The 20,560-nt window shown below is 41.1% G+C and overlaps 1 protein-coding gene across 2 annotated transcripts in view; it reads right to left on the reverse strand.

Annotated features, from left to right (window-relative positions):
• The window catches only part of TYRO3 (TYRO3 protein tyrosine kinase), a 92,151-nt gene that overhangs the window by 61,464 nt on the left and 10,127 nt on the right, over positions 1-20,560 (reverse strand). For both annotated transcript variants that reach the window (XM_032229305.1, XM_032229297.1), the window contains exons 2-3: positions 12,125-12,308; positions 7,607-7,707 (exon numbers count right to left, since the gene is read on the reverse strand). In XM_032229305.1, coding sequence (XP_032085196.1) covers positions 7,607-7,707; positions 12,125-12,308 — 285 coding nt within the window. The remainder of the gene's footprint in view (positions 1-7,606; positions 7,708-12,124; positions 12,309-20,560) is intronic.

A 20,560-nucleotide genomic window follows, 5' to 3' on the forward strand; every position in this document is an offset into this window, starting at 1 on the left:
ATAGCCTTTGATATATTAAAACACCCAATTTTTCTTACCTAGATTCTCTATTATCAGTTTCTCCAGAGAACTCATTTTTTCTTAAAATGACACCTAGCCTCTCTCCCCCTCTTCCCCTGCTTTTTTAAAACTCCAAAAGCTAGTAAGGAAGAGCAGAGGCTTCCTAGTTCCCAGTGTGGCTGACACAGCTCATGCAAACCTCCTGTATCGGTTCTATCTGCTTTAGCACCACTGAAGGTCTCATTATTTCTTCCAGAAGAAGGTTAGGGGGGGGGGGGGACACACAGTATTACAAGTATTTTTGTGCCAAAAAAATAAAAATATCTAAAGAGCATGGTACTCTGAGCCCATGCTGGGGCTCTGATTCAGCCATGAGTCAGAACAGCAAGCGCTGCTTGCTGCATTAGAATGTAGCCCTGTCGCAGAATCCTTTCCAGTTATTATACAAGCTGACACTAATAGCATGGTCGGATCCAGGGCCATAATTATAGCCCATACAGATCCTCCCAAGGTAAGTTAAAGGAAGCCACCCATCCTTTATGAATCATGTAATTTTTGGACTTCCCAGATGTATAGTTACCAGGCCAAAGGCTCTCTCATATGTCCTCCATCCAATCTGCATAAGCTACCAAGTACAGAAGTAAGGAAGGGAAGAAAATCCTATATGTTACTCCCACACAGTTTCACTACAGTTAAAAGCACGGGTGTATTAATAAGCAGCTAAGATCCTACGGTATTACATTCACCAAATATCAAAATATAGATTATTTTAAAATCTAAGCAGTGATACCAGGAGAAAAAAAAAACCCAACAACCATTACAATTTAATGTGCTGTAAGATACCAAGAGAGATATTTAATCAGAGCCTCCAGCAGACAATCTCCCTCCTGTGTCACCAGTCCTCTGGTTCTTGAGCGAGCCAAGCAGATTGCAGCATTTGCATATAAGAACTCTGTTGAGATCCATTGCTATTTCTGTATATAGGACAGCTAAGGCTGTCTGGAAAATATAGGCCAGAGATGGATACTAACAAAAACATTCTTGCTAGCAATACGTAAGTCTTTCTATTAATTAGCGCGCCTTTCTGTACCAGCATCTATCTAGCAGTTAGCATTTCAAAGGCAGGAATGCGAGCTGCTCACTTTCCTCCACTCCCCCCTCCCTATTCCTTATCTCACTTCTCCTGCCCAGGGAAGAAGCAGCCCCCCTCTTCACTCACCCCCTCTTTTGCCCAGAGACGAAGCTTTTTGCCACGCTGTATATTAATCATTGGATTATTTAGTCATGTGCCTGTTGATGTAATATTGTATACACCTTTTCTTTGTTTGGGACTAATAAAAAAGCCTCCCGGGCATTGCTCGGGGCCAGAGTTCATCACAAGAAGGATTTGTCCGGTGTCCTTTCTTCCCATTCGGCTACAAGCATGAGCGGCCCATCAGAAGCGTGTAAAAGCCGCAACTGGTGACCTCCGACGTGATTGCTGATCAAACACGTCGCTGCATCCGTCCCAATTTGGAGTCCTCTTGCTCACCGGCGAAGGAACGCCTCTTGCATACCAGGACCGGCCGTCGCAGACGGAGCATCCTCCCAGATTCGTGAGTAATGGGGGCAGGATTCTCTAAGCCTCGGGTTGCACACCTTTTCGAACTTAGAGAATTGTCCAAATCCTCAATATTAATCTTAAAAAACAATGGGAACTTTCTCCCCATCCCTTCAAAAAAAGATCTTACTAATTGTCTCAGGTACATTTATCAAATTTGTCCCACATATCCTGAGAAGGGCTCAATTCGAACAGCCATTTGGGCAAAATTAGGGAAGTATTTTCTCCAGCCCCCAAGGGCACCAGCGAAAATACTCTCCACTTGGCAGATCGTCATGGAATGCTTAAAAGTTCATGAAAAGGCCATGATGGGGGGACCGGACCCCCCCCTGCCATATTTGGAAACCTCTTCACTAAATTCACACTTTGAATCCAAGGCTTTCTCTTCCCTTATATGCATGCCTTTGTCACCCTCAGCCTTTGAAGCTCCTCGGCATTACATCCCTTTAGAGGAAGCTTCTGCCTGCTTTCCAACCTGACTCATAGTCGGGAAACTAAGCCAGCCTCACAAAAAAGGCTGCTTCTTATCTTCCTTCTTATTTCAATCTCTTGGCAAGTGAACCTATAGATGCTCCAATGCCTGGCTCTTCTTACTTTCTTCCGGTCATCCTGGCTACCTCTCTTCCATTACCCCCTACGATGCCTCTCTTAGTCCTTCCTCATCGTGAGTTCATGTCTCAAGGAGTTCTTGCTATTCCTTTTCTTACTGGCTCTTTTGATTTCTTTTCTGTTGCTTTGATGATATTTTCATGCCTGAGCACCTGAATCTTTTTCACAGATGCTTCAAAGAGCAATTGATTTATAGGATCTGAATTGGAATGGAGAAGAATGCTTTTGTGCATGCATGAGTGTGTTTGTGTGTGTGTGTTTGTTTGAGGGAGCAAGGGCTCCAGTAAGGAAACTAGGAAAGTGGATAAATTATGGGGACAAGTTGGGCAGTAGAGAGTAACAGAGAAAGTGACTGAAGAATGGAAAAGAGAGTGAAGAGAAAGTGATAAAAGAGTGGGAGAGAGGAAGAAAGAAAAAAGAGTGACAGAGACTGAAAGAGACAAAGAGAAAGAGTATGAGAGAGACAGAGAGAGAAGAGAGAAAGAGGAAAGAGATATCCCACAGCCCTTACATTACCCCTGTATTTGTCATAAAAAAGAAATCTGGTAAATGGCGTTTTTTGCATGATTTGCGGGCTGTTAATAAAATTCTCCAGCCCATGGGAGCATTGCAATGCAGTCTTCCCAATCCAAATTTGATTCCCCAAGGGTGGGATCTCATGATTATTGATTTAAAAGATGCCTTTTTTTCTATACCACTCCATGAAAATGATCGCAAACTGTTTCTTGCCATGCACCCCCTGACCCAAGATTGGCTCTTTTGAAAACTGTTCCCTTGCAATGGCACACTCCATATTCCCCCCTCCCGCTTCCTCAGGCCATGACTATTTTTGCTGACGGAAGCAAAACCTATGGTACTTGTGCCTGGCAGGAGAATGGTCGGTGGTGTACAAAAATCACCCCCCCGCAGACTTCTGCACAGCGTGCGGAGCTTGCTGCCTCTATTTTGGCTTTTTCAACTTTTCCAAATACACCCTTTAACTTGATTTTGGATAGCCTCTATGTAACTCAGATTGTGAAATCAATTTATGAGGCCTATCTTTCTCCCTCATTGGAACCACAATTACTCTCGCTCTTTTTATCTTTGCAGAAGTTAATTTCTGCCCGCACCCACTTTTTTCATGTTTCCCACATTCGAAGCCATCAGCCCTTCCCTGGGCCTCTCCAGGAAGGCAATGATGTGGCCGACACTGCAGCAGCGGCTGCTGCCAACTCTTCTTCTCTTTTAACCTTGACAGCTCCCACGCCATGGGAGAGTCATTCTTACTTTCATCAGAACAAGAAAGCGCTCATGAAACAATTTGGCATTACTGCAAATGAGGCTTCTGCTATTATTCAGCAGTGCCCTTCTTGTAGCCAGCATGCAAACTCTCTCCCTATGGGGGTAAACCCCAGGGGGACAGAGTGTTGCCAAATTTGGCAAATGGATATTACCCAATATCCTCAATTTGCCCCTTGGAAATATTTACATGTTTCCATTGACACGTATTCAGGCTACATTATGGCATCCCCCCAAAGGGGCGAAGCCACCAAACACGTTATTAATCATTGTATTCGGACCTTTGCATCGCTGGGACGCCCAAAAGAATTAAAAACAGACAATGGCCCTTCTTACACAAGTGCAGCCTTCGCTGCCTTTTGTAACCAATGGGGCATTGTACATAAATTTGGCATTCCTTATAACAGCCAGGGTCAGGCGTTGGCTGAGCGCGCCAACCAGACATTAAAACATGCCCTGGACAGATATATTGGCAATAGGGGAAAAATGCCCCCTGGCCTCCCAGCAGTGCAAGACACGCTTAACCTCTGCCTTTATACCCTGAATTTTTTAAATCTTACCGGCAGCCCACCATCCTCAGCAGCGACTCGTCATTTTGCAGCTCCACCTACTGCAGACACCCCCCGTCCACCTGTCTACTATCGCTGCCTGCCTGACCTGACGTGGCGAGGACCTGCTGACCTGATCACTTGGGGACGGGGCTACGCTGCCATCCAGCTAAAAGACAAGGTGCTCTGGGTGCCAGGAAGACACGTAAGACCTTTTCTTCCTAAATCACCACCACACACTTCCAGGGATGGCGATCGTCCGTCAGTCCCCAAATGAGGTACAGCTTCTGGAGGTTGCCTCCTGGCCTGACCTGGAACACAGGCCTGGACACCCTCCACCATATGAGACCACAGAGGCTGTTTCCTGCCCCGACCAGGAAAACGGGGAAGGACACCCTCCACCGTATTCGCCACCAGAAGGATGTCCCTTATTTCGAAGAAGACCTCCAGGTTATCCCCTGTCGCGGTGGCAGGAGAGTATGAAACCTTTTAGTTTTAGAACTTTCTCATATCATTATGTTATTTTTTCACTGAGTGGCATAGTTTTAGTATTGCTTGCATTTTTAATACGCTGTGAAATTTCCCATCGTGCCTCTTACAAGTTACAGGAACCATTACATGTGCCTACTAGATCTCTCACACACAGGGTGAAAAGGTCAGCTGCTTCTCACAGTCTGCACACTCGAATGACATACAACCTGTGGATGCGTTTGGCAGAACAGGCAAACGTATCCAATTTTTGCCTAAGCGAAGCTGTGGACCTGAACATGTTATTAGGGAATTGTTTAATACCAGTTTGCACACCTCTTTCTGTTATTTTAAAAGACACCCAGCTAGCAATGTTTAAAAAAAGAAAGGAAGTTAATTACGGTGACTCTATGGTGTGGGGCCCTTTCACAAGACGGCTCCCAGCTGATGCCATGTCTCTCACCACACCCTTTGTAGCTAGTGGACCCAACGTTACATGTGCACGCATTCAAAATTGTACTGCTTCTCTCACACAATCCTGTATGCCCACGGGAATCTTTCCTGCCAACTGTTCCACCTACGAGAACATTTCCTACAACCGGGCTCACGTTCTGCTTCCTGCTGGTTGGTTTTTCACATGTGGTCAAAAAACTTTTAATTACATACCTGCTAATCTATCAGATACACGTTGCTGTCTGAGTCGCCTCACTGCGGTTCTACCAACCAAACAGGACCTCACTTCACGACCACAGAGGTCGGTAGTCCTTGATGAAACATGTGACAGCTCAATTAATCTTTTTAACGAGGCTGAATATCTTTCCCTTGCTACCTCTATAGTTGGTGTTCCGGCATTAGCAATGCATAACCACAGGACAGCCCATCGCATTGCCTGTTCCCTTGCAAAAACTATAAACATCACATCTGCAGCCATAGCTGCCTTGAATATGGAACAGGCAGAGATCAGACATGCTGTCTTAGACAACCGTGCTGCCATTGATTTTCTGTTACTGGTACATCATCTAGGCTGTGAATCTGTCAAAAACATGTGTTGTTTTAACCTGTCAGACACCTCTCAATTGGTTAAGCATCAGATCAGTTCCTTAAAGGAGTTGGCTTCCCAGATTCGAGAAGACGTCCTGCCAGCCTGGTGGGATGGTCTGTGGTCCTGGCTACCAGATGGCTCCTGGTTAAGAAGCATTTTTTCCTCCATTATATGTATTATAGTAGTGCTCGTGTCACTTTGCTGCTGCATTCAATGCCTACCCTCCCTCTTTCAGCTATTCAAAGGCCTTTTTTCCTCAGCTAGGAAGAACGTGCTTATCCACGAAACTAAGTCCCTTCTGGACGCTGAGGACAACCATGAGTTGGACAACAATTTGTTTGTAAAGGTGTTTGCTATAACCAGTGATGATGAAGAATCTGCATTTTGATATGTTTGCTTTCCTCCTTCTCATTTTAAAACAAAAATGAGGAGATGTTGAGATCCATTGCTATTTCTGTATATAGGACAGCTAAGGCTGTCTGGAAAATATAGGCCAGAGATGGATACTAACAAAAACATTCTTGCTAGCAATACGTAAGTCTTTCTATTAATTAGCGCGCCTTTCTGTACCAGCATCTATCTAGCAGTTAGCATTTCAAAGGCAGGAATGCGAGCTGCTCACTTTCCTCCACTCCCCCCTCCCTATTCCTTATCTCACTTCTCCTGCCCAGGGAAGAAGCAGCCCCCCTCTTCACTCACCCCCTCTTTTGCCCAGAGACGAAGCTTTTTGCCACGCTGTATATTAATCATTGGATTATTTAGTCATGTGCCTGTTGATGTAATATTGTATACACCTTTTCTTTGTTTGGGACTAATAAAAAAGCCTCCCGGGCATTGCTCGGGGCCAGAGTTCATCACAAGAAGGATTTGTCCGGTGTCCTTTCTTCCCATTCGGCTACAAGCATGAGCGGCCCATCAGAAGCGTGTAAAAGCCGCAGAACTCTCTATTCCAAAGTATCATTTTTTTCATTAGTTTTAGCTTGTCTGACTTTATCTAGCAATAATCCTCCAGCCCAGTTTTCTGTTGAGTCTTATCCTCTGTCTCTTTGATTATGATCTACCAAATCTAATACTGGACTCCAACTTCTCCCTGATCACAGCTTATTGAGCTATGAACACAACCCTAGCTTGTGTTTAGCCAGTCTCCTGCCTCTCCTTAATCTGATTAACATTTCTCTGTAATTGACTGGGACCTTTTGGAATTGCCTAACAAAGCTAAGCCCTAGATTTGAAATCAACGCCACAGGAAATAATATATGACCTCCCTTTCCCCCTATTTTCATAACACATATCTAAGACGATGGTGGTTTGCTCTTACCGTTGCAATTGGTACGCTGCTTTTGGTTTGTTTGTGCATGCACCTGATGTGCATTGTGCACGCGCCTGACGTGTGCTATGCACACATGCACACTCTACTGCCCCTGCGACACCCAGCTGCTTGCCGGAGGTCGCGCAGGCGCCACATGCTGTGTATGCATGTGCAATTGGCCTGGTTGCTTCAAAAAGAGGTATGGAACGCGGGCAGAGGGGTGGGCCAAATGAGCCACTATACGGTGGCCATGGCTCCCGACTACTACCAGTACAGCCATACCGGGCCATACTGGCCAGAACCCACCACTGATCTAAGAACTAAAATAGAGAAGGAAATCAATTTCTCCTCACTTGCAAGAAGCAAATCAGTGTCTTGAAAAATTATCTACACCTTCCTCCACAATTGGTAAGCTCACTAACATACTCATCTTATTATTCTATTGTGAAGACATAGGCAGACAGCCACATTCTAGCAATTTCCTATGCACATTTTCAAATACAAATCTGGAAATAGCACTGGAAATGTTCCATGTCCTGTACTACCAAAGATTACAAAAATTATGCAATAGCCTACAGCTACTCCCTTCCACCACTTGGATCTTTATTGGCTGATTATGAGAGTATTTTTGTTTTGACCATAGCTACACAGACCCTGGAAATGGGCTAACATCAATCAAGGCAACCTCCTCTCGCAGCTTACAGTAATCACTACTTCTGCCCCAGACAGAAGTCAGCAACATGACCCCTTACCTTCCACAATAAGCCATACGTGCTGTGATTCCTCTTTCTTCCCATTGGTCTCTACTTGGCACCAATATTTTCCAGAATCTGTCCGATCGACAGACTTCAAGCTAGAAAGTTGAAAGGGGAATATAAAATGGTAAATAACACTGTATACAAACAAACGTGTGGATATAATAAAATTCTCAATTCTTTTGTTTTTCCAGAAAATCTAAATTCGTCAGAAGTTGAATAGTGTAGTCTTTTTAGTGTTATTGTTTTCCTCACCCTAGATATTTTAAAAAGGAGGAAAGGAAATGCATCAATGAAATAAATGAAAAATTTTGTTGTGTATGTGCGCCTTCATGTCAGTTTTGACTTTTGGCAACTGTCCAGCCTAGGCTCTGTAGTTTTCTTGGCAAAATTTAAAAAGTAGTTTGTCATTGCTTGATTACGAGGGCTGGGAGAAATTGATTGGCCCAAGATTATCCACTTGGCTGACAGGACTAGAACTCATGGTCTCCTAGTTTCTAGTTTCTGGTCTGATGCCTTAGTTACTACATTAAACTGGATCTCAAAATGAAATCTAGTCAATTTCTATCTCCTCCAACTAGCAGATTCTACCTGGAAGACATTCCCAGACTAGCCATATAGAGTAAAATTGCCATGGTATAAACTTGGGATCATTTTGCAAACAAGATATATTCATTGTCTTAGAATTGATCCTGTAGCATTGTAAGCTGCCCAGAGTCACTTTGTGGCTGAGATGGGAAACAAACAAGCAAACAAACACACAAGTTCCCCTTCAGGTAGTTTCACCTAAAAATGTTTCTGAGAATAGATCAGGAAGCAAGAACTATGTTGTAGAACAGCCTTCCCTAACACAGCTTCCAAGTGTTGACTATCCTGGCCCAAAATTATGGGACCCCAAAACATCTGGAAGACATCTGGTGGGGGGAAATTTCTCTAGAAACAAAAACACTGCAATGAATCAAGTGGAAGGAAGATTGTTTTTTTTTCTCCAAAAGGGTTTAGGAAAATTGGCACCAATGGAAGATAAGTAATAATCTAGGATTACTACCCACATGAATTAATTGTGCAATTCCTGTCTGAAGATTTTGAGAGAGTTAAATCATTCACTGATTCCAGGAAGTCTGATGCTGCCAAACCATTCAGCCCTAAACCTGAAGTTTGGAAATATGCAGAGAGCGCAAATGTGTTTGTTTTACAAGAGTGAAGAGCACACACGTTTCTTCATAAAAGAAATTACTAAAGGATCTGTGATTTTTTTGACCTTACTCAGCATAGCTCAAATTTAATAAGCCTCCTAACAAACTAATCATTTTCTTATCAGCAAGAAAGGGAAATATTATAATGCCTTTGGGAGTATAACTCATTTCACTGGGATGTGGTACAGCCATGGATGCCCATAGGAGAGGCAAGGCGGGTGAGGCAAGGCAATAAATGATGAAGCATGCATGATGATGTCATCATGCAAATACTGTGACTTATATACTTGCCTCAGATGTCAGGTAAATAATAACAACATTTAGGAAACATTTCCCTGGCATCTCTTCAATTTGTTGTACAAGCTGTTAGGGGAGACATCTTAAAAACTTCATCCAAGAGAGATATTCTACCCCCAGCTATTAATTCACATGGTAATATATATTATCTTTTCTCTAGGAGCTCAAGTTGATTTCCATGGGAAGCTGCCTTCATTTTACCCCTGCCACAATAACCCAGTAAAGTAGGCTGAACGAAGAGAAAGTGAGTGGTCCAAAAAATGTGCCAGAATTTCCATGATTGAGGAGGGATTTGGACCTGAATCTTCCCAGCCATAGTTCAATGCCTGATCCACCACTCATCACTAGTTTTTAAAATTATCGAAGTTTCAGCTAGTGACAGTGTCCAGCTTTGTTGATAACTAAACACTTATTCTGTACATGAAGACAGGAAGTCTACTTTCATATTTAGATTTCTCTGTTAATTTGCTGCCTGCCTTGACCTGTCCATCAAAGTTGACTTCTCCTTCCATACAGTATTATTCAACCAACGCAACATGAAGTCTCCAATGCAGACTTTCGTTAGGGTTGCCTGAGGTGCAAACATTAACGCTTGTCACTGTAGAACATTGAAATATTAATTTCCTGCAAACACTGAGATATCAATTTCATTATAGAAGCACAATAAAATTTCACGGGCTCTGCTGACAATTTACAAATTTCCAGAAACTATTTATTCAGAAGGCCTTGAAGGCGTTATTTGCAGATAGCTTCTTCTCAAGTATGTCTGGCAAAAGCACCATGAAAACAGGTTCAACTTTTTAAATAGACATACACAGAAGCACAATAAGCATATTTTCTACATCAACTGACTGAAGCATGCTTGGGTTAAAGTAAATGATGGAGTAAACACTCTGGAACATTTCTTGTGGGAGATGACTAAGGCTTGGTTTGTATGACACATCTTCTCTCAGCAGAACTCAGATTTGATCTAGGAAGTACAGGCTGAATTAAATTATCTCCTTTTAATCAAAGTCAAGGTGAAAAGAATGTGAAGGGGGGAAAACAATGTCAAGGAAATGTTTAATTATATCTCAAAAACTAACCATCTAGTTTTGTTGCAGAGCTTATGGGAACAAAAAAAAGAGTATAGAGCTTTCTTTATCTTCAAAATCTATCATTAACAATGCTGGAAACAAAAGCCACCAGAGGGGAGAAAGCTCACTCTGGATAAAATGACAACTACAGATTCAGCAGAAAACTGTGGGGACTAATACAATGTTGGCTGCTAGTTCTCTTTAATGCCAATCTTAGAGATGAAAGGAAAGGAAAGTTTTTTTCTGGATTCCTTAGCTAGTAAAGCTAAGAGGTTGGGAATGGACTATTCCATGTCAATTTGCGTTCTTGCACTGGAATATGCAAGAACGCAAGTATCCCTGTTACTTATAAAAATGACCCCTTTTTATGTATGAATCCAGGATATAGAAAACAAGACCCCAAGTTAAAAAAAAAAAACCACTACCAGATACACACAGTAAGTAGCAGCACCCACCAACTGGTCTGGGTTAGGCTGGTTAGAACTGCCAGGAAGACAGCTGTGTTTAGACAAACTGGGAAATTAAAAAGTAGCCCCAGAGAAGGGCATATAAAGCTGCATTTCTACTGTCGCCAAGAAAACGGCATCTATATATCCACCTTTATCTTTATTTTCAGGTATTTGCAAAATATATTCTGCTTCCAGTGATTGCAATAGTTTCTGCACAGGCACAAATGTGGTACCGGATAAGTTGCTTGGCACCCACCAAACCTTCTACCTTATCCAAACATTTTTGTTTCATCCTTTCTTAAATTCCTGCAAGTGCCACCAAGAAATTCTAATCAATGAAACGATGTGTGGTACAAAAAAGAAAAAAATTGTGTGGTTGAGAGAGAGAGAGAGAAAGATGGTATCATGCAGCTTTATCAGTTGGATGTATAGTTGGACCTATTTCAAGTGGGCTTTTTAAGTCCAGGTTGCAAAAATAGTTTTCCTTAGGCCAGAGATGAATAAAATCCACTTTTTTTGGCTCCAAGGGTATCTGCAATGTGTGCGTGTGTGTATGCGTGTGTGTGTATGTGTGTGTGCGTGTGTCTGTTGTAAAAGTCATAATAGCAGTAACAACCATGCAATCAAAGCTCTGTGGGTTGTGGCTATCATCTTGACCTCTGATATCTCCACATGGATGCCCAGTATGTCCCTGGAGTACAGTAATTTTGAAGAACAGTAACACCATTTACCATTATCTTGCTACAGGCGCAAATCCCCTAAAATAAGCTTAACAAACCAACAAAAAACCAAGAGGCTTTCCTCTCCTACAACAAAGGAAGAAATTGAAAATCCATCCACTTAGCCTTCTCACCACACTTTACGGTAGTATTGTCCCTCCAAAATGCAGTCCCTAAATAGCTGCCCACTTTTGCCTACAGAAAATCATTCTACCTCAGGTTGAGGTGGTAATATGGGAGATGTGGGGGTGGGGAAATTATATTGAACTTGTTCAGCACGTTTAGGATTTGTTATAAGGATTGCTACTAAGTAACAAACGTAGATTTCAGTATTACCGGCATGTAGAAATGTTATAAATCATTAGCAACGAAAATGGGGAAAGAACTAGAAAGCATGAAAATTTTAGATCTGTGTTTCTCAACCTCAGCAACTTCAAGATGCGCCGAGTTCAACTTCCAGAATTTTCCACACTGAATGGGAAAGTCCGCCCATCTTAAGAGTTCCAAAGGTTGAGAAACACTGGCTTAGATTCAGCAGATATTAAGCAAATAAAGAATAAATCCAGGAAACAAATTGCCCAGTTGGATATTTTGTCCTTTGGCTTAACCTAAATTATTTCATGGGGCTACTGAGAAAATAAATAAGGGGGGACGAGAGAATCACAAATGCCCTTCCCCCCAAAAAAATTCCACAGAAAAGGACACAATAAACTAATCTTTAATATTCGCATTCATCATACATTGACCTAGCCTATCCTGTTATATATGTTATTCTTACCTGAGGAAGCCTATCCAGTGTTCTTCATTTACTGGAATGTACACCTGGTCTATACCCTGCACCACAGCTCCATCTTTGATCCACAGCATCTCTGGTTCTTCCATTCCCTCCAAGCTGCAGTTGAGCTTCACTGGCTGCCCCTGGGACACGGTCAGTTTGATTGGCATTCCAACCCCTTTTGCTTCTGGAAAGAAGAAAGGAACCTCCCGCCCATCCGTGCTCCCAGGTAGGGGAGCAAGGAGGTTGGGAGTACAGCAGATCAATCAAGGTTTCTGATCTGTAGGGTGATACAGTCAAAGAACTAAATGCACAACCACTTCAATGCACCTCATCTGAAGCTTTTTATATATGTATTGGGATAATTACAGGATACGAACACTGAATTTCCAGTTAGGAAATGGCAAAGGAGAATAAAACTATGCAGGACAATGTGCTAATTTGGAAATCAGCAGGGTGAAGCCCAGTAGCAATTTTTCAGCAGTACAGGCAGATGAATTAGGTAGCCTTGCAACACTACACAGTTAATGCTTTTGAAAGAATTATTCTCAGAACAATAGTACAATTCCACCAAAATTCCCTCTGGAGGCTTTTTGATTCCCAGGTAATATTCATTACTTTAAAGAAAGCACAGCTTTGAACTATTTCTATGGGGAGTAAAAGGAAATCATTCACATAGGGAGTCATTCAGCTCACAGCTTCTCTTAATTGCAAAAGCTTCTGAACTATGTGAAAACTCTATGGATGGAAAAGCATGGTTGAATGCTTAGCCCTGAAAGGAAAACAACCACTTTCAGAACATCTCTCTCTCTCTCTCTCTCCCTCTCTCTCTCTCCCTCTTTCTCTCCTTTTCTCTTCCCCTTTCCTTGATGTGTGGTGCAGAATTAGTTGAACCAGTAGCCAGGCAACCCCCAAACTCAAGATAGATGCCAAATGCTGATCTCATCTCTCTTTTGGAAAGGTGTCACTAATTCATTTGCAGATTGTGATGTTTCTCCATTTATAGAATAAATGTTCTTCAGGATATGTTTCAGGGCCACCAGACACGTTTAATGTCAGTGGAGGAGACCATGAAGATTTTTTAACAGACCAGATAGTCTGAAGTATAGCATATTCAGCATTGGTAGAAAAGATGACGATATACTGCAAGGAAGAAAATAAACTAGACAATAACTAAGCTTCAAGAAGAAGAGATTTCAGCCACTAGACCAGCAATGGAGAACCTTTTTTGGCCCGTGTGCCATAAGTGGGGGGAGTGCAGGGGGGGGTCGTGTGTGGGCGTGCCACACCCATAATGCAATGTGCGACACACACCCCAGCGTGCATAACAGCCACGACCCCCCATTTTTTGTATGCTTTTTTCATCCTCCCCAGGCTCCAGAGGCTTTATAGGAGCCTGGGGAGGGCAAAAACAGCCTCCCCCCGCCCCCGGAGGCCCTCAGAAGGCTTCAGGAGCTTCCCGGAAGCCTCCAGAGCACAAAACCTGGCCCTGTGGGCAAACCGGAAGTTCAGGAATGGACTTACAGTTTGCTCGTAGGGCCGGTTTAAGTCCTCCGGAGCCTTCAGGGGCCTTCCGGAGGCCTCTGGAGGATGGAAAACAACCCTATAAGCAAACCGGTTTGTCCGTTGGTCTGTTTTTAGTCCTCCGGAGCCTTCAGGGAAGCCTCCGGAATGCCCCTGAAGGCTCTGGAGGGCTTAAATCGGCCCTACGAGCAAACCGGAAGTGACTTCCGGTTTGCTCATAGGGTTGTTTTTCACCCTCCAGAGCTTTCAGGGAAGCCTCCGGAAGGCCCCTGAAGGCTCCGGAGGACTTAAACTGGCCCTACGAGCAAACCACAAGTCCATTCCCGAACGTCCGGTTTGCCCATAGGGCCGGGGTTTTTTGCGCTCCGGAAGCTTCAGGGAAGCTCCTGAAGCCTCCGGGGGGAGCAGGGGAGGCTGTTTTCACCGTCCCCAGGCTCTGGATCTTGGGGAGGGTGAAAAATGGCCTCAAAAAAAGGCTAAAGTCAGCTGGCCAGCGCACGCATGTGTGCTGGCCAGCTGACAGGGCAACACCTCATGTGCCCTGACAAATGGCTCCGTGTGCCACCTGTGGCATGCGTACGATAGGTTCACCATCCTGGCACTAGACTATTGCCCATCAGTATTATTACATTCTTGGTAGCTTTATATTATCTTGGTTACTTTTGGAACAATTTTATATAACTGAGCAATGTTAATCTTTTTAGATATTTCACACATGCTAATGGCAAAATATAGAATAATAAATAATAATAACAACTACTACTACTACAATTACTACAATCACAACAACAGGAAAATTGCTGCAGGCCGTGAAAATGGAGAACATTATAAAAACAACAGAAACAAAGGCAGAATATAAGGAAAAACAGCTGGATGACAGATTAAATAGATGGAAAACCAAAGCTTTGCATGGACAACACTTGAAAAACATTGAAGGAAAACGTGCTGACAACCTTACATGGGCATGGCTTACGATAGGAACAATCAAGAAAGAAATGGAAGGTCTGATACTGGCTGCTCAAGAACAAGCACTACAAACTAATGACATGAAAGCATAGATACAAAACTCCACCGACAATCCAAACTACCGACTTTGCAACGACAAAGTCAAAACTGTTTCACATTTAATATGTGAATGCAGCAAAATTGCACAAACTGATTACAAAGCTGGACATGACCAAGTTGCTAAATTAATCCACTGGTCATTATGTAAAAAATACGATTTACCTGTATCTGAAATTCATGGGAACATAAAGTGGAAAAAGTTATTGAAAATGAGAAGGTGAAGATCTTGTGGGACTTTCGAATACAGACGGATCATCATTTGGAACACAACACGCCAGATATCACAGTTGTCGAAAACCAAAACATACAATTTATTGACATCACAGCACCAGGAGATGCCAAAGTCAAAGAAAAAGAACTGGGAAAAAATCATGAAATAACGCAACCTGGCCACTGAAACTACGTGATTATGGATGAAACATGTAACAGTGTTTCATGTGCCCCATTGTCATTGGGGCACTTGGTACCATGTCCAAGAATTTTATAAGATACATCAACAAATTGCAGCTTCCTGCAATACCAGCAGAACTGCCAAAAACTGCGTTACTCGGAACATCATATATTTTAAGAAGGTACTTGGTTGATATCTAGGACGCTGGCAGCAACCCATATCAACCATTAGCACCAGTCAGTGGTATTTGTGATGCATTTTTGAATGTTCAGTTGACTGAGTTTCATATTTAATGAATAAAAGAGATAATAATAATAATAATAATAACAACAACAACAACAACAACAACACGCAGACTGATTATAAATTGTGGCACAATTCAGTAGCACAAATCATCCATTGGAATTTGTGCAAAAATTATAATATTAAAACAGCAACAAACTGGTGGGAACATCAGCCTGAAAAAGTCACCGAAAATCAGATGGTCAAGATCTTGTGGGATTTTCGCGTACAAACAGACAAAATACTGGCGCATAATACACCAGACATCACACTGGTTGAGAAAAATAAGGTCACAATCATAGACATCGCAATACCAGGTGATAGCAGGGTCGCTGGGAAGGAACATGAAAAAATCGCAAAATACCAGGACTTAAAAATTGAAATTCAACGACTATGGCACAAACCAGCAGTGGTAATTCCAGTGGTAATTGGCACACTGGGTGCTATTCCAAAAGCACTGGAATTACATTTAAAATAGTTAAAAATTGACAAATTCACCATCAGTCAAATGCAAAAAGCCGCACTGCTTAGATCTGCACACATATTACGAAAATACGTTACAACGTCCTAGGCCCCTGGGTGGGGCCCGACTAGTAACCAATGCCAAATCCGGCAAAACAACTGGCCGCTGTGATACAATTGTATAATAATAACAACAACAACAACAATAATAATAATAATAGGTTTTGAAAATAAATATTATACTCACTGATCACTCAATCTCTTTCAGATTGCAGATCAATTATTCTGTAATTCCACCAATGCCTTTGCAAACCCAAACTCCATTTAGAACTACGCAAAGCTCTGTTATAAATTGCCTTATCACTTTGTGTTTATTATTCAATGTACTTTACATGGTACATGGTAGTGTCTTTAAAGACCACCCAAAGACCAGCCCAAATCTGTTGGTTCAGAATGTAATTGGCCAGTCAGATAACACTGGTTTTATGTGTGCTGCCCACAGATTTATGAATATATTGCACAAGCTTGTGTTAACTTATAAAAAGCCCTCCAAAGCTTGGCTCTGGAATATCATAGAACCTGTCTACTTTAGGGAGAATCTCCTTGTTCTATGCAGTCTTTTCAGAGAGAGAAACTTTGGATTCTTGTACTATGACAGATCTAAGGAGTATGGCAGGAGCCCCTTCATTGCTAGGTTTTTAAAAAAAACAGTGACAAAAATTATTTAATTGGTCTTCTGAATATTAGGAATGTTTGGGCTGCAGGATTTGGTTTATGAGTGTATACATAACTTTTGTAGGTACATGATTTTATCTTGCTTTAATTATAATTATGATTATAAAAGCTATTGCTTATTTTTATGATGTTTTCTGTCTTGGCTAAACTGCACAAAGACCTGGGATAGAATGGTATAGAAATGTGTATATAAACACATCAATAAACTAGGCTTGAATTTTTGAACTGAAGGATGGCTCAAAGGCGTTTTAAATAATAACCAGGCAGAGACTGTAGGCGCCTAAGAAAGTACTCTTGTGAATTTTCATAGCCCCATATCTATTCCGATCCATTTTGCTTTGATACGGTCATATTTTTAAAAAGCAAAAGCTTATTATCAGCTTTCTTCATAAGATCACACCCATCTTCTTCTTCCTAGCGTATTTCCGCGGGTGCAGGGTCCGCTTTTCGGATCATGTGATCTGATAAATTGAATGTATGTCTAAAATGTGTCTTACATTTAATGGAGTTTAAGAGATTTAATCAAACTGACTGGATAGCTCCGACTATTACAGCATTTATGGGAATGAACAAGCCACAAAGTCAGAGCCACCCAACTTGCTTGACAAGCTTATGACAACTGTGTTTCAAAAAATCCAATTGATTGGATTCCATACCATACAGCAGTGCATAGTTATTAACATATTCAAATAAATTTCTTAAATTGTATCAGGCAGAATGGTAAGTCTTAAAATCAATCCAACTTCCCTTGGGATAATGGAGACGAAATAATTGCATTGATATAGTGTTACCTTTGCACCGGTGGAATTCCACTAGCAGAAAAATATAGAATACAGAATAATAGAGGTGGAGGGGACCTTGGAAGTCTTATAGTCCAGAGATCCCCAACCTCCCTGACAATGGCCTATTCAAAACCGGGCTGGTAGACCGGTGAGCATAGTTCCACTCATAGGAGTTGCAGCCTGATCCCCTTCTCACCACCACCCCCAGCCAGGCCACCAAGCCACAAAGTTGGGGACAGCTATTCTAGTCTAATCCCCTGCTTAAGCAGGAGACTGTATACCATTCTGGAGAAATGGCTGTCTAATCTCTTCTTAAAAACTTTCAGTGATGGAGCACCCACAACTTCTTTCTTTGATGAGCTGCCAACCATTACTTCTTGTTCCGCCCTCAAGGACTTTGGAGAATAGGTTGACCCCCTCCTTTCTGTGACAGTCCCTCAAATATTGGAAGACTGCTATCATGTGACCTTTAATCCCTCTCTTTGTTAGACATATCCAGTTCCTGCACCATTCATTCTACATAAACTCATTGGGAGTCTGAATGATAAGGAGAAAGAAACATTAGAACCCTCTAAAGAGCCGCAGTGGCACAGTGGTTAAGAGCGCATTACTGCAGGCTACTTCTGCTGATCACCGGCTGTCAGCAGTTTGGCAGATCAAATCTCACCAGGCTCAAGGTTGACTTAGCCTTCCATCCTTCTGAAGTGGGTAAAATGAGGTCCCAGATTGTTGGGGGCAATAGGATGACGCTGTAAACAGCTTAGAGAGGGCTGTAAAAGCACTGTGAAGTGGTATATAAGTTTAAGTGCTAGTGCCATTGCTGTTCACACAATGGGTAGAGTCCTGTCTCCAATAACTACTGGTAGGTAGTGTTAGTCCTGCAAAAAAGTGATAAAACATGGCTATTTGTTAATTATATATTTTGCTATTGATTAATTATATCTGTCTTCTTGCCTTATCTCAAGAATCCTAAAGAAGAAGAGATTTAAAAACATCTCCATAGCAAGTAGACTGATTTCCAAATGATAAGCTTAGCATCTTTAACCCCTGAGCCTTCAGGCTCCATTCAGATCTTAATGGGATTTTTAAAAAAAGGAAAACAAACAGGACTACTCATAGACTAAAAAGTATTTCATGGTCAAGTCACATAGCGACATATGCCAACAAACAAACACGCATTTTAGTCTACCTATTGCTTCTCTTGGTGAAAACAGCTGTAACAATTATTCTCCTTTCCTACATCAAAGCCAAAGAACACAGTGCAAAATGTGAGAACTGAACTTGTGTTTCACTGATCTCTTAAAAAGCAGACACTACATCTGTCCAGCATATTAATAATGCATCTCTACAAAATATTCATCTACCAATGATAAACTAGCAATTTCACTCATTGAGGCACAATATTGACTGACAATGTACACCATGCTAAGCTATTATTTACTTTAAAAAATAAAACAAAAATAGTTCTATTCATGTAATATGCTTTTCAGATCAACAGGATAAGCCCCGTTGAAGATAGTCGTCGTGCGAGGAGTTTAACTATATGATGTGCAGAAAAGGGCTTTCTCTGAAGTAGCTCCTGGATTGTACAAAACAACCTTAGGAAATATGTACTTCCATTCTCCTGCTATTTAAGAAATAAACATTTATGGAGTCCTTGCTGCTCTCTGAGGTTGGTTGTTGCTTGTTTCATTACTCAACTAGTAACATCATCAATACAAGTCACATCAATAGTAGTAACTAGTAACATCTAGCAATAGTAGTAGTTACTAGTAAGTAGTACTAGTAATATCATCAATACAAGTCAATGTAGGGATTGCTGCCTCTTAGTAGTAGATTGCCTTACCAGTTTTGTTTTGTTGTTATATTTTTATTGAAAGTTTTACAACAAGCATAAAAGCTAACACAAATTAATAAAAGGCAAGAGCAGAAAAGAGAGACAAGAAAAACAAAGATTAACATGAAGAAAGAATAGAAAGAAAAAGATGATTCCAATTTCCTTTTCAGCAAATATAAGTACAATTACAACGTTACTTCTTATTCTATGATTACAAAAGAAAGCTCACTCTTACCCATCTTTTTTAATCATTGAAACCAGAAACCAGATTTATATACCACTTCATAATGCCGAGAGATTTATAAGCATATTTTCCCCAGCAATCTGGGTCCTCATTTTACTGACCTGGGAAGGATGGAAGGCTGAGAAAACCTTGAGCTAGTCAGGATTGAACTCCTGGCTGTGGGCAGAGTTAGCCTGCAATATGCATTCTAATCACTGCACCAAATAACAAATCATAACTGCATTTTGTTCTCATTTTTATGTAAAAAAGTTTCTAAAAGGTTACAAGTCAACCATAAATATAGGTGTTGTTTCTTTTCTAATCAAATGTGTTACCGTAATTTAACTATCACCACTAGTTCCACCATCTTCAACCAACCATTCCTCCATTGTGGGTATCATTGAACTTTTCCACTTTTGAGCATACAATAATTTTATTCAGTTGTCATACAGTATATAAAAACAAAGTTCCATTACTTTTTCTAGTTGCTTGTCCATTAATATCAAAAGAAAAGACTCTGGTTTCAACTATACAGTATCTAACCTTTCAAATCTGAATTAATGTATCTATTTCTATCCATTTTTAAAGGTTTTTATTTTACATGTCCACCAGGCATGATAAAATGTCCCTTCATAATGTTCACATTTCCAGCAAAGATTTGAAGTACGTTTTTATATTTTAGACAATGTCTTTGGTGACAAATACCTATGATGACTCATTTTATAAACATTCTCTTTAATACTAGAGCATAATGTAAATTTTAATCCTTTCAGCCACATATTTTCTATTGATCTATCTGCATATTAGAGCCTAACTTTTACCCATTTTATTATCCATTATTTCGCTTATTCTTCTTTAATATTTTAGCAATTGTTTATGCATTTTAGCAATAACTTGTTCATCATTAGCATATAATTCTATTCCAAACTTGCTTTCTCTTTTCAAAATCATAAAGTCTTTTATCCACTTTAAACTTTTCTGTTAATTGTTCATAAGAAAATCATTAATAAGAGCATCCTTCCATTTTCAAGTATTCTTTTGATTTCATTTTATAATCTCCTTGAGAGAAATTCTAACACATTGTAATAAGTTAACTATTTATGTTTACTTGCTGCTTCTCTTCTATAAACTGTTTCTT

Source organism: Thamnophis elegans, chromosome 1, assembly GCF_009769535.1.
Source record: "Thamnophis elegans isolate rThaEle1 chromosome 1, rThaEle1.pri, whole genome shotgun sequence".
NCBI classification, from domain to species: Eukaryota; Metazoa; Chordata; class Lepidosauria; order Squamata; family Colubridae; genus Thamnophis; species Thamnophis elegans.